This window comes from Nestor notabilis, unplaced genomic scaffold (assembly GCF_000696875.1).
Source record: "Nestor notabilis isolate BGI_N333 unplaced genomic scaffold, ASM69687v1 scaffold7230, whole genome shotgun sequence".
Taxonomy (NCBI): Eukaryota; Metazoa; Chordata; class Aves; order Psittaciformes; family Psittacidae; genus Nestor; species Nestor notabilis.
Window position 1 is genome coordinate 12,350 of NW_009909619.1, and position 14,707 is coordinate 27,056.

General features: G+C 49.8%; 1 protein-coding gene across 1 annotated transcript in view; it reads left to right on the forward strand.

The window, feature by feature from the left end:
* The window catches only part of LOC104405095 (oligophrenin-1-like), a gene marked incomplete at its 5' end in the record, with an annotated part of 12,982 nt that extends 10,732 nt beyond the window's left edge, over positions 1–2,250 (forward strand). Inside the window, 3 exons of the mRNA XM_010013732.1 lie at positions 128–293; positions 1,374–1,424; positions 2,208–2,250. Of these exons, the coding sequence (XP_010012034.1) occupies positions 128–293; positions 1,374–1,424; positions 2,208–2,250 (260 nt within the window). The remainder of the gene's footprint in view (positions 1–127; positions 294–1,373; positions 1,425–2,207) is intronic.
* Between the last annotated feature and the right edge of the window lie 12,457 nt (positions 2,251–14,707).

The window sequence follows — 14,707 nt, forward strand, 5'->3', positions numbered from 1 at the left end:
GTCAGAGTGAGGATGGTGCGGCAGACACATAAACAGAACTAAGCCCATTAACTTGTTTGATGCCTCTCATAAACACCTAGCCCTCTACCAAAGCTTTATACTCTGTTTGTAATCTTCAACCTTGCAGGTGAGTGCGATGGTGTCCCTAAGCCACGATCCCATGGTGATAAGCCCGTGATTACGCGTCCCCCAGTGAGACCTCCAGACCCTCCATGCAGGACTCCTGTCCCTCCAAAGCTGGAGCAGAGGCCAGATCTGATAGCGGTCACAGCAGAAGAGATGCCTTCATCTGTGTAAGTCAGCAGCCCTTGGGAAGCACGTGGTACCCAGGATGGGCAGCTCAGCCTGAGGGAGCTGCTGTCACCCAGGGGCTTGGGGAACATGCAGGGGGATGAGGTCAGCCCAGGCAGCAGGAGTAGAAGCTGGTGTCACTTAATGGTAATTTTGGAAGAGGAGGAGGAGAAATACCACTTTGGTTTCCAGTGCTGGTGATGTACAATAGCTGGAGCCTGTGGACATTCCCTCCAACACCCATGCGACTGCAGTTTGAATGACATCTTGGAAAGCTGTGCAGAGGGCATAGCCTGGGAGGGGAGCCATGGCCATAGCAAAGGCAAGCACATGCAGGAAAAACAAAGCTCTGAACCTTCTCAAGTACAGCCCTGGGGCTGAGCTTTGTCCCCTCACCTTCTTTGCTGTGATGAAGCTGGAAAGCCCTTCCCTGCCTGGGTCTGAGCAAGCCTCTCAAATGAGACGCTTCCCTGGGAAGGACAAGATCCAGCTTGGGTCTCTCTTAAGGTAATTGTATGAAGTTCAGCTTCATCAGATTTCTTTCAGATTTTAAAGAGACAGAAACCCTGCTAGCTTCAATGGGAATAAAAAAAGAAAAGAAAAGAAAAAGGACAACTAAATACACAGGGATCTCAGCCCAGCAGCCAGGACTGGCTGGGGGGGGGGCTGGAACCTGGGTCCACTGCAGAGCTCTCTGCTGCTGCACGTCCAGCAATGATGCATATTCCATTCCTCTGCCATCCTAGCAGGGATGGAGTACATAAAAACTGAAGGAGAGGCCATAAAAGGTGATAGATGCAGGTTTATAGACCAGCATGTAGGATTATAAGCAAGAGCATGGAAATAAGCAGTCTAGCCAAAAGTGATGAAGGTCTGCAAGGCCAGGACAGTGGGAAGACGGAGGGGAATGGAGCTGGCAGCATGAGGAACACAGCCTCTGCCTCAGCAGAAAAGACATCAGTCAAAGGTGATCATCTTCTTTGTCTGCTAATGCTTCTGCTCTTTTCCCTAGCACAGGTGAGATCTAATTAACAACTTGTCTTAACAGATAACTGGAGTGACCTCTTTTGTTCTCTCTGCAGGGTGGCCTCTAGGACAAAGTTCTTTGAGACAGCTTCCCGAAGAACAAGCAAGTAAGCCTGGCACTGAGAAGCTGGCATGTAAATAACTGCATGGGGAGCTCCCTCCAAGGCAAAGCGAGTCAGCTCAGGAAGCCCCAGCCCCAACCTTTCTTGCCTCACACTCATGGGCAGAAGATGGGTCTCAGCCAAAATGCTGGAACTAAACAAAGAGCACTAAGTGTAAAATGGGAATCCAGATACAAACTTGATAAGTTAAATGTAAATCAGCTAAGTAACAAATACATCTATGGATTCCTTTTGTCATGTGTGAGCATCTAAGCAGTGTAGTGCACAGTGTACTTACTTCTCAGCCTTTGCAAAGAGCAGAGATAAGGCCATGGGAGAGGTGAGGAGGGCTGGTTAGATCACAGCAGCTGGTCAGAGATGCGAGAGCAGAGGATGGATGGTCCTGCACCCTGTGTACGTGCAGGCATAGCTCCACCACAGAGAGGTGTGGTGGGATGGAGTGACAGCTTGGGCATGGATGCCTTCAGGCTAGGCTGGGATGGGGAGCTTTGGATTGTGAGTGTTGTGCTTTGTAGCAGCAGATTTCATTTGTAATGATACCTGCTCGAATAAGCTTCAGCTTCCTGCCATTAAAGATCACCAGCCTCTGCCAAAAGTGCAAGCAGGTTTGCGTGTAAGTCTGATAAATGTTGAGTTCACTTGCTGTGTTGCAGAATACATCCCTGACCTGACTGTTACCCAGCCCTTGATTTAGGTTTGGGTCTGAGTTTGAGCTTGCTTATTGCATTAATGTTTGTTTTCTGTATTCTTCTACTTCCTTCTATATAGTTCTTCATCACCACAAGGCAGGATCCCAGGTGATGAGAGCTGAGGCTAAAGGTAAGTGTTTGTGACAACAAACCAGATAGATAATAAACCAAAAGCACACATGTAACACAAATTTGGCATTTATAGGGTGGTGGGAGTCCAGTGGAGGCAATGGGAATCTCAAAAGAAAGATCAGGAGAAATGTCCTTCCTGTAGGAGAACCTTGCAAAAGGGAAGATAGTGACTGGAATTGGCCCGTGCTCTTGAGGGGTGGAGTAAATCAGCTGATGGTGCCAAGATCTGGGCTTGCTCTGGTTGTGGTTTTGCAATCGCTGATGAATTTACACTGCTGTATAGAACATGCTTGTTATCTTCTTCCAGACTTTGTAACCATCTCAGCCCAGCTAGACCCAGGAGATTTTCTGTGCTTGTGAAACGGATGTGTCACAGCTAAGACTTTTCCAGTTCCAGTGCCCCTGGAGAGCAGCTATCTTACCGGACGATAATTTCAGAGCATGCTGTCAGAAGTGGCTCAAGAAATTAGAAGAGAAGGAGATAACGGTGGAGAGAAGACCCTACCCACACATCTGTGTTGAACTGTTCCCAGCCCTTCTGCCATTCCTCTCACGCAAGCTGTGAAGGATGCTCATGTGTGGCCTTGCAGGTGACCAGCAGTGTTTGCAGGGCTGTGGGAAGGACAGCGGGGGACCAGAGTGGCCACTTACCTGCTCACTTTTTGGGAAATGTACCTTTGCAAGGATGACCTTGGACAGACATTGGAGTCAAAACACAAGGGGCTAACTTCCCAGGTGTGGATGCAAGGGTAGAGCAACTGGAGTTTGGGGTTGGCCCCTTGCCATAAGAAGCTCCTTCCTTTATGTTATGTTTTCCTCGCTCAGTAAGCTATAGTGTGCTATAGTGCGTTTTTCAGTGTGTAGGAGAGCAGTATCTGTTACTGGAAGTGCTGCTGTGCTAAGGCAGGCAGGACAGGAATTGGGGGGACCATCATGCTTCGCTCTGCAGGACATCTCTTCATCTCCTCCCTGGCATCAGCCTGCCCCTGTCCTGGAAAACTGTGCCAGCAGACATGACTGTGCCAGGGGGCTTTGCCTGCCCCATCCCCTGCCTGCGCATTGACATTCCAATCGGTGCTGATCACGTCATTCCAGTCAGCAGTGCTCAGGTCAGCAGCTTCCAAGAGCACAGCTGGGAGAAGGAGGCAGCAGATGCTGCTCCTCCTCCTCCTCTTCCTCTTCCTCCTCCAATGTGAGCCATTTTCCCACCACATCCTCTTCCCACCAAGAAGTCTCTGTCCCGGGGTTATTCTGGTGGGCCAGCATAGAGGTGGTGAGGAATTGATACTTGCTGAAATGTGGGCCACAGCACATCATTTTTCTAAGTGGAACCCAATTTCTTGTTTGCTTGTTATATTAATTTCCAATCCAAGAGATGTCCAGTCTCTTTTCCTCAGCAGTGGCTCTGTAGATGATGCCCTTAGTTCTGGAAGGTTTCTCCTAGCCAGGACCACCCCTAGTACTCCTGTTAACAGTAAAGGCTGATCAGCCGACACACAGGCTCAGTTCTTCAGCTGTAAATAGGCAATGAGCAGTTTCCCTTCTTCCTCTCGGCAGCCCAAAGGTGACTTCCCTGTTTTGAATGATATTCCTTGGGTGCTGGGAGCATTCCCAAACTAGTGACCAAACATCCCCAGTAGCTCCGTCCTCTCAAGCGCACTTTGTGTCCTACCCGGCGCAGGTTTGCCTGTAGGATGCTGCCATGGTCCTTCCCGTGCTGCCTCCTGACCTTGCCTTGTGCGCGTAGCTAGTGTCCGTCTGCTCTATTGCTGAATGTAATTCTGGCGTTCACTGGACACACACGTATCGTGTCAATGGTGCTTCTGCTCCCTGGGCTTTGGTGGTGCCCCAGCTGCTCACTCCTGTACCCCTGCTTTGAACAGAGGCACGTAAAAGTGGCTTTAAAAAACAAACCCCCCAGTGGTGTCAACATCTGGACTGTGTTACACACTCTGGCATCTCAGGGCTTTTCAAAGCTGTGGTGAACCCTTTGTGCTGCACCCTCTGACTGGGAGGTGTGAGCAGCACTGAAACAAAGCACATCATAGTGTTTTCTGATCAGGTATCTAAGAGAGCAGTTAAGATGGAGCTGAAAGCCAGTGAGAGTGAAGTGGGGGAGAGGTGCTCTGACCAGCCCAGATGGCTGGGGAGCCTCTCTAGCCACCCAGCAGAGAAACCAGTCCCAGGTATCCCACTGTGGGCAGCACTGCCACCTAAGCCTGCCCTTTGGTGGCTTCATCCTCTCTTGGGTTGGCTGTCCCAGAGGTGTCAGGCCAGGGACTCATCCACAGAAGGTCAGCATTTAGCTCTCTGGGCTGTGCTTTGAGAACCCCTTGAGGCTGTTGGTTTGGGAAGCACACGGGCTTCCCTGGACATGGGTGTCTCTGGTGTTGCCTCTGCATGTGGACCTGGAAACAATGGTTGTTGCATCTCCCACACTGCTGGTGTACAGGCAGCCTCATGCTCACCACCCAGTGCAGACCCTGTGGGACAGAGCTGGGGTCTGTGGGAAGGAAAAAAAACCAAGGGACTTTGGTTTTAAGTCTGATGTTGTGAACAATGGAAGGAAGCAGCTTATTAGAAACGTATTTCATTGTGTAATTTTAGGCATTCATCACACGTGTGTCTCTGCTGGTTTTTCCTCCTCTGTGAGTGCAGCTGAAGGCTGGGACCATCAGTGGAGCAGTAGTAGGGTGTTGGGTTGTGCTGGTGGAAGGCTGTGGGGCGCAATCCCTGCTGCCATTGCCACAGCAGCTGGGAACATGGGATTCACCCCGTGCAGTGTGGCAGGGCCCCACACATTCGCCACCAGAGCCATTTTGTCATGTAAAAGTGTAGGTTACTGCCAGTGTTTATAAAATTTCCATGAAGTAAAAAAACGAAAAAGAAGAGTCCAAGTGTGCTTTCTTCCTTCTTTAAGCAATGCTCAAGTGTTGCCACGCTGCAGCCATCCTCTGCTGTGCAGGTCCCACTGCTCTGGTCCCATGGGCAGCACAGGGGTGTGCTTGGGGTGATGGAGCCCTGCTCACCGCCGGTGACTGCAACCACAACTCCAGTCTGTTTTGAAGTCCCCAGATCATTCAGCTGCTTCTGTCAGCACAAACATCTTTATACTTATAAACTCACTGCTTTGTTGAGGGATTTATTTAATTTTTTTAACCTAGTGAGATGTAGCTGGGAAAGCCTGCACCTCAGGAACTGCTCCAGTGGTTTGAGAGGAATTAGTTCAGCCCTGGTGTTGGTGAGAGTCTTTGGCTGGACCTGGTATCCTTCTCCGTGTCCTTGTGCAATTATTTCACACCATCCCAGCCCTAGTATAAGGGTGCTGAGCTTTGTAGCATGAGTCCAAGTTTGCAGGCTTGGAGCAGATCTGTGCCTTTTGCCCTGGCCCCCACCCCAGAGCAATCACTGTCCCTGCAAAGCATGGTCCTGCCAGTGGCAGGGGTGTTAGAAGTGCATGAGCTCTAAAGTCCCTTCCAACCCAAACAATTCTGTGATTGCAAGCAGCAACTTGAGGGCTTTTGGGGGTTTTTCCCCCCTCATTTTTTCTCTGAAAAGCTCCCTTTGGGGTCTGTAATTTTTTCCAGTGATGGATGTCTTCAAATCAACAGTGAGAAAACCCTGTTTTCCCATTAGCCCTTGAATTAAATGATTACGAATTGGAACAAGCACCAGGGCACTATCCCAACAATTCTGGTGTCCCCACCCACAGGTGCGGGGTTTATTTTGTTCTGGAAAACATTTTGATTTAACCTGAACAAGAAAGAAATCTTTTTCAGCATAAGCAAAACCTTGTAGGTTTTTATACGGAGAAAAGATAACACAACCAGACTTTGCAAAGCTTGACACTGGGCCTCAGTGAGGTTTTCCCAAAGGAAGAATCTGGAGAGGTTAAAGGCGCACTTCAGTAGACACATCTGTATGATAAATTTAGAATTGGAATGTACTTAGTGGAGCACAGACATCTTGAATTTATGTGCTGCACAGAGACCCATGATGGATCAGGAATCCACCCACACAGGGCTTTTTGCAAGATCAGAGTCTTCTGCACCAGACGTTTTCTTGGCAACCATCAGCAGTGTTACTTGGCCTATACATCCACAAAGAGTCGGGCCACCAAAAAAAAATAATCCTGCAATTGGCTTAAAAAGTCAGGAGATGCTCTGAAGCAGTAAATGTGGCAGTGCTTTCTGTTTTCCTTATGGAAGAAGTGCTTTCACAGCCTTTGTCGGAGTCTGAGAGCTCCTGAAAGGCTGAAGTTCTGAAGATTCTTGAATGCATATATAAAACATTGCCATTCCCATGGAGGCTCAGAGAAACAAACTCCTTTCCCCTCTCCCTGAGGCACTTCTGTCCTCCTGCAGGCCAGGCATCCTTTGTGCCTCAGCCATCCCAGCACTGCGGTGCCATGCCATGCCCCTGTGGTCACCCTGCTCTGGCAAGGACAGGATGGGGGCACACAGGGCCCTGCTCACCCTTTCCTTGGCATCTACCCGTAGGTGTAGTGGGAGGTGGCAGGAATTCTGGGGTAGGAGCAAACCCCAGAGTTGGCCGATGTTCCTCGTGTCGAGAGCACACGAGTCAGCGTGAGCCTGCTGAGGTCTATGGCTGCATGGGGAGAGCAGAGCAGCTCCTGCTGCCTCTCCCAGCCCTGACCACAGCCGTGGTACCAGAGTAGGGCAGCAGGATATCAGCATTCCCGCTTTGGATGCAGGCTCCAGGTGAAGCCTGGCGCTCTGGTTAGTATGTCTCAAAGGGAGCTGCAAAAACTTGTTATGCAACTGGAGAAACTAACCTAAGTTTAAAGGACTCTAATAATAAACAGTTAATTTGCTCATGACCAGGCCCTGTAGCATCTCAAGGCTGGGAATCCTTCACTGTCTGGTCTGTAGTCCCAAGCACTGTCTGCGACTGCTTTAAGTACTCTACAGGCAGTTTTAGACCTGTGAAAAGCTGGTCTGTTTCCATTCTTTGACTGGGTAAGATATCTTGTCAGTCACAGGTCAGTTCAGTGGCTTAATTTTGAACCCTTCGAGCAATGCAGAGGCATGACACGTGTGCAGGCACCAGCATCCCTGCAGGCACAGCTCAGCACCATCATTTACTCAACAGAGAAAGGACCACCAGGGATGGGAGACTGGGCAGGAGGAGGAGCAGGGCAACACCGCCAATGTGGGACATGGGTGGCAGCAGATGGGTGTCCCGCAGGGGATCCTGACCAAGCGGTGCACTGTGGTCCCCGCTGTTGGCATGGTTTGGGCTATGGTCTGTCCACATCTGAACAAGCCTGGCACGCAGAGCATCTCCCTTCCCCTGGCTTGTGCTGTCGCAGCCTGAGAGGGTCAGTGCAGCCCAAACCCCAGTAGAGCTGGAAGGCGTGCAGGGAACTGGTTGCCAGTGCAGCTGTGTCAGCGTGAGCAGTGCTCCCAGGGCCCTGCGGAGGTAAAACCACTGTGGAAATGTGTGTTTAAAGCAGCTCATTATTGGTTTAGGAAATGGAGCAATTTTTCTGTTTTAAAGAATTCCCACTGGCTGTTCTAAGGACAAAGACAAACTGCTTTAAAGCAGAGAGCCATTTTAGGGCCGCATGAGATCTTTTCAGCCAAGAAAAACCCCAAAACAAAGCAAGATTGATTCAGTTTCTGCCATTCCAGCGCACATCACAGCAGACAGCCCCAGCCCAGCCTGCTGCACCCCATGTGCTGCCTTGGCTCCAAGCAGCCCCACTCGCTCAGCTGGTGGAGTTGGTCAGAAAAGGGTTCCAGCTGCATTTGTTATCACGAAGGTCCAGTAAAGGCACCTGGCAGCCTGCCTGGGACAGGGGCTATTTGCCAACTGGGCCAGGAGGGTTAGAGCCTGGAGTCTGCAGAGACCTACAGAAAAATGTACCTGGCAGCGTGCAGCAGAGTTCTGGAGCCCTCTCTGACCTCCCAGCAAGTCCTTCCTCCTGAAGAGCTATTTCTAAGCTGACTGGTTATGAGCTTTTTCTAAGCTGAATGGTTATTGTGGACATCATGCAGGTTTCTGTCCACTGCCGAGGAATGCCTGAGCATTTCTCCCTTCCCTCTGAGCTGCATTGAGCCCCCTGAGCTCCTGTTTCCACTGCGATGGAGGGCTGGCGAGGGTTTCACCCAGGTCAGGGCTGCAGGCTTCGCCTGGCAGAAGCTGCGCATCCTGCATCCCTTTGGGCTGCCCAAGCCCCAGGCTGCCCCTGGCTCCCCTGCACAGTGGGGTTGGCCACTTGGACTCTGCTCTCCTGCAGTCACAGCAGCGATGGAGACACCCGAGAGCCTGAACATGGTCCCTGGCCCCTGCTTGGCTGGCACCGAGTGTCCTGTCCTCAGCTAGTGGCGATGTTGTGGGGCAGAGATGGGGCAGCCCTGCCAGCACCGGCAACAGAGAGCTCATGTGTTGGACCAGCAGCTCCCGAATGTCCCAGCGGACACTGGTGGCCAAGTAAAAGTTTGATGGGGGGCACTGGGGTGAACATGATGACAGGTATCTGAGACAGCACCACAGCCCCTGAATGGCCATGGGTTTCTCCGTGTCAGTTAAGGGTGAATGTTGACAACAGACATTCATATGTAACTGTGACTCAAGTAGAGGCATGGGACCAGATTCTCTGCAGATGACTAAGCATGATGCTTCTCCACATGGGCAAGGCTTTTTGTACCGATCAGAACACTGTGCTTTCAGCTTGCAGGGCATTGTACATGTACCGCTGCTGCACCATTACACACTAGACATTGCCAGCTATTTGTGGACTAATGAGGTAGTATTTTTTTTTTCCAAGCTCTTTGGTTTGTCTCACAGTGAATAGAATCTTGACCCTGTGCAGCATTCACATCTGTGCCTTGAATTAAAAGGCAGGCTGATAAGTAGTCTTTATTACTTGGAGAACATAGGTCAATTTTATGAAGAAGTTCCAGCAGAATGGATTTACAACTGCTCGTAAAGATAGTGAAAATAACAACAGGAGAAGGAGGACACTGGCCTTTATTAACTCCTTGCTTTGAGAAATACAATAATCAAATGAAATTCAATTTAAAAGACCCAAAGAGGCATATATGGAAGGATTAGTCGATGTGTAAATGAATTAACAGTTCAGATATGTGATTAATAGCAAAATCTGACTGTTTGAAAACAGCCTATGAATGACCCGACATGCGGCCTCATCCACTGAAAAATGACCTGCTTATTCCTGGCATCTTCAACAGCTAATATTTGTCACACTGGATAACGGTTTTCATGCACATTAACTGAAAGCCAAAAACCACACACTGAGTTGTGTTCCAACAAACAAGATTCTGCCTTTATTGTACTTAGAACAACAACAGATTTTAAGATTACAAAAAGAGCTGAACACCAAGCGTGCAGGTCTGCCCTGACAGAACGGGCTGAGGGCTTGCGTGGGACCCAAGCATGGACTAAACCAGTCAGAAAGTGAATGTTTTCATTTCCCCTCCTGTAATTGGTTTTGTCTTCATCCCGGATGCCAGGCAGGTTTCTCTCTGCTTACGAGAATAAATGTCCTTCAGTTCCATATGGTGACTTCTGAGTCACGGTCATCTCCTGGGCATCCTCCACCACACCTCACTGGTCAAGGCAGCAACATCACTGCTGTCCACTCCTGACAATGTAATGTTGTAGGTCTCCATTCTTCTTATTCAATGCATTTAGTTCCAATTTAAAAAAAAAACCACAACAAAACAGCGGCAACAGTCCAACTAATGTCCTTCTTTACAAGAAGAATTTGGCCTCAGATGCTATGGATTTGGGCAAAACACTGCCATTTCTGAAAGGTGACTGAAAAAGTGCTGCAACCATAATATGATTGCAACTGCAATAAAGTGATATGCGTATGCTTCGGCCTCACTGCACACCTGCAGAGGCTAAAGGTTCACAATGCAGCAAGTCCCACCAAGCCAGGGCAAAGACTTCTGTGTCACATGGAGGAGGAAGCTGAAAGCTCAGCCCTCGCCTTGGATCCAGGCCTGGAGAAATAACCTTTATTGTAGCTGAAAAGCCTTTCTGCCCATTCTGTAGGCTACTTGAGCTTTTCCTTTTGGAAATCCTGTAGTGTTTGCTCCATGACTTTACTCAGCTATGGTGAAACAAGCAATTACAGAGACATTATGCTTTGTTACATTCATGAATATAGCTGTGGGCTGGGAGTCCTCCCCAGGCAAAAAGGCACCAGCAATGAGCTTTTTGGCTTATTACAAAGAGAATAAAATACATCAATATAGAGAACTTTATTACAGAGACGTGTTAACAAATAAAACCAGCATAAAACTGCCACAGAACACAAAATACCCAGCACAGACAGCAGCTTATTATAAATTTGCCGTGGTTTTATGTGTGGTGCAGATGTTTACTTTCTGAATCACAAGCGCAGGTTCCCCTCCCATTCCTAAAGGGAATGAGCAGAAGTCCCTGCGTGCTGCATGGGAATAGGTGGGTGCAGAGACGCTCCAGCCCCACGCCACCCCACCACAACATGCCCCAGGTCCCAGCATGCAGCACTGGTGACCTGTGCCTGTCCCTCAGCCACGTGGGCATCTTGCCCCACAGCCACTTTCCAGGAACTCTGTGTCAGTTGACGCTGGGCACTGGGACATGACAGTGCTGAGCACGACCTGGCCAGACCTTATGGCACGAGAAAGGCTTTCTGTGCCTCCAGAAGTCTACTTTGAAAGAGTTAGAAAACAGCTACCACACTGTAATTCCAGGATTCTGCCCAAAAGTGCAAAGACACTGTGCAGTCAAAGAGGGCAGAAACAAAGGACGCTCTGTTGTCCCCCAAGTGCAAATACTATCCCTGTCTCAGCTACAAAATCAGCTACAGGAAAGCTAGAGAAGCCTCTACAAGAAAGCTGGAGAAGCAGATACCGACACCAGACTACACCAGTGTATAACCCATTCATGCCATGAACACATGGACCTTCAAAAACTGGGCAATACCTAACCAGAAAAAACATTAAATTAAAAGTTTCCATTATTATTGGCATACACTGACTTGTCTCCTGAAGAGCAGTTAGTTGCAATCAGTGTGCAATCAGAAAAGAAACGCTCTTAGAGCATTATATTAAATAGATCTCTTTAGCAATATAAAGTGGGGCATGCTTTTATTTTAGTATATATGTAGTTTAACATATGTTATTGAAACATCTAGGGAGAGAGCTCAGCAAGCAGAGCAGCAGCTGATGGAGCAGGGAGCTGCAGGGAGCTGTGCTGGTGGTGTCTTGGCAAGGGAGGGCAGCGAGCCCAGCTGATGGGAGGCAGGGGGCACCTCCAGTACCACCTCAGCATCCCTGCAGACCCTGGCAACGACCCCAACAGAGCAACAAGACTGAAACGAGCAAGTGGTGGTGAAGGTGGCGAGCATCCTGCCTCCCCTCCGCAGGGCCGACTCACTTGGTGTCTACCTTGGTGAAACCAAGATGAGATTTGGACATGGTGGGCTCGCTCCCAGGCTGCATGAGTCAGCGATGCCAAGGGGGTCCCCCCCTCCAGGGGTTTGGCCATCCTGAGGGAAGCCTCAGGGACAGCACTGACATGATTGTAAGGATGGTGCAATTCTCTTTGCTTTAGTAAAGTGAAAGAAGACAAGAAAATGCAGAGGAGAACACAAAGTACAAAGATACATGGCAGGATCTGGACTTTGGTATTTCTTAAGCCTCATTTTGACCCAGTTCCTGCAGCAGCCCATGAAAATAAACAAGGAAGCAGTGTTAACACCTCCAGCAAATACACACACAGTTGCAACTGATCTCACACCCTCCAGTCACCACTCTAACGATGTCATAAAAAGTCAACTTTTGAATACAAATGCTGCAGAAGTTTGCTTTGGTGCTGAAGAGACGAAGAACGTAACTCCAGTGCCCACCCAAGCACAGAGGAGCCCTGGGGTGCTGCTTGGTGACAGCCTGGCTGCTCCCAGCCCACTGGCCAGGGGCACCTCACCCAAGCCCCTGCCCCATCACAAATCAAACCTGCCCACCCGCGAGCTGCACACATCCAGCACGATGCACAGGCAGCATCCCCTTCTAAACGGCTTTTCATTTGCAGTGTGCTTCCACCAACAAATCAGTGTATGCAAATCCCTATTAAACTTGATTTCTTCCCAATCTCCCAGCAGAAAAGTACCCAGCAGGATACCTCCACTCATTAACTAATGAAAACTTCACCGACAAGAGCTTGTGCAAAATATAAAGCTCTCCAAAGGAGTTCTTCAGATTGCTCCTAAACATCTGTTTCAGGGATCGAAAGGATTCCAGGTGGAGAAGGAACTTAAGCCACACATACACACCCCAAACTACTAGAAAGTTTATTCGAAACTCTCAAACAGATGTAAACCCCAGAGAATATCCCAAGCCAGAAAGAGAGAGACCTAAAGGCTACCAAAGAACAGATTAGGCACAGTTCTTACCAACCTACACATTTGTTCAATGACCAGGAGGCCAGCTCTGAGGTGCACTGAGAGACAACAGGGTGGCAGGCACTACTTGGCAGGCGTCCCCGCAGAGGTAATGTCAGCCATAAAGGTAGTTGGATCCATCTCCCCCCCCTCTTCTCCCCTACTCTTCTCTCTCATGAGCTCTCTCGAATCCCGGGCCTTTTATATCCCCAAAAGTGCCAACTCATCCCGACGCAGGGGGTCAGCCCTGCATCCCGAGGAGCGTCCCTGCTGGCTTCCTTTTCCCGTGCCCATTCATCCTGATGCAAGGGGTCAGCCTGCACCAGGAGGAGTGTCCCTGCCGGCTCCCCGCCGTGCACCCCCACTCCGGGTGATCGGGGATGGTCCACCACGGACCAATTTTTACCGTGTAAGACCCATCCAACACACACCACCACGTGGTCCGTGTGTGGACCATCTCCGAGTCGAAACTAATCATCTCCATCAATAACCATTCCAACAAATCAATAAAGAAACAGAGTGTTGGGAGTGGGCCACCCCGGACCAATTCCAGTGTTAGACCCGTCTAACACAACATCCTAAACACTGATGACAGAGTACCCACCCAGCTGCTCACTGTGCCCTTCTGCTTGCTGCAGAAAACGTTCGGGAAGAGAGAAGTGCACCAGCAGGATTTTTTTACCAGTTCATTTGCAAATACTAGTAAATCATATTAACATTTAAAATGCTTGCAGCCCTCTAAAATAGAAGCTTACTGAGAACACCGCCCTCCTGGCTGGCATTCAGGAAGGTTATCTAAGGATTCTGTTGCCACCTACGCAAAGGGATTTCAAGAAGAGCACAAGCAGAGCCACATCTAGCAGGGAAGGAAAACCATTACAAACAACTGCAAAGAAAGTTCCTCCCCTGCAATAGTTTTAAGGGTCTTTTCCCTACCCCTTCCCTTAATGAAAATCCCATAGCGTGACTGAAATGTATGAGGAAAATTGTTTGTTTCACTGAGAGCTTACAAAGAACCCAGATTTACCATGAGGGCATTTGCCTGAAGAGCTGATGGTGATGCTCAGCTCGTGAATGGTCCGAGCAGCACATTAGTGCTGTTCTCTGCACAACACGTGCGTGGCAATCAATTGGCTGCAACCTCATTCCCTTTGCTTTTAAAGACACCTGACAAACACAAGCAGCCGGTATTAGACAGGGGGAACGTGTGTGATCTGGTTCACCTCCCCAGCCTCTGGCACTGCTTTGTGCCAGATGACACCACCAGTACTCCGGCTGGGCACAGCTCCGACACACGCTCCACTCCGTACCGCAGTGGCGAAACCACCACTGGCCAACAGACCACATGCAAGGTATGGATCTGCTGTTTGCCTGTGCCAGCACGAGGACCCCCGGGAGATATCTGTGCTGGTAAAGCCAGACCACAGCCCACCATGAGAAGTATTACCTTGGCAAGAGCCTGCATGTGCCGTGCTCACCAACACCCCCCGCCAGATGTGAGCAGGCGGTTTGGGGGTGCTCACGGCTCTGCAGGAAGGGAGAACTGAAATACAATGGGGAAAGCAGACTTGGCCACTGTGTGGGAAACAGCCCAGCAAATAAATCAGAACACGGGCAGCCGGTGGGCCTGTGTTCCCTTCTGAACTTGAGGTATGAAATGGAGTCAAGCCTGACAAACCAAGCCTGCTTTCCTCAGATACTCCTGACTGCTGAGGGCCACCAGCAGCTGCAGAGTGACCAGCTTTTGCTTTTTGCTGGCTGTGGACCAACTACCGGTCAAGCCAAGGCGCATTTATCCATCCTCACTGTGGAGCTGCAGCCTGTGCTGCATCAAGGGGACTGGGCTCTCCCACATCCACGTCGAGCTGCTTTGGACTGGTGGAGCACGTGGGACAGTGTGCTTGGGACGGTGTCCGCCAGGCTGCAATCAACCACTGCAGTTAGCAGCAGCCATGAGCACTGCTTCAAGGGCAGAAGGTCTCTTCAGCGTTTCCTTTACAAGTCCCTGCAGTGCCACAGCAGCACCA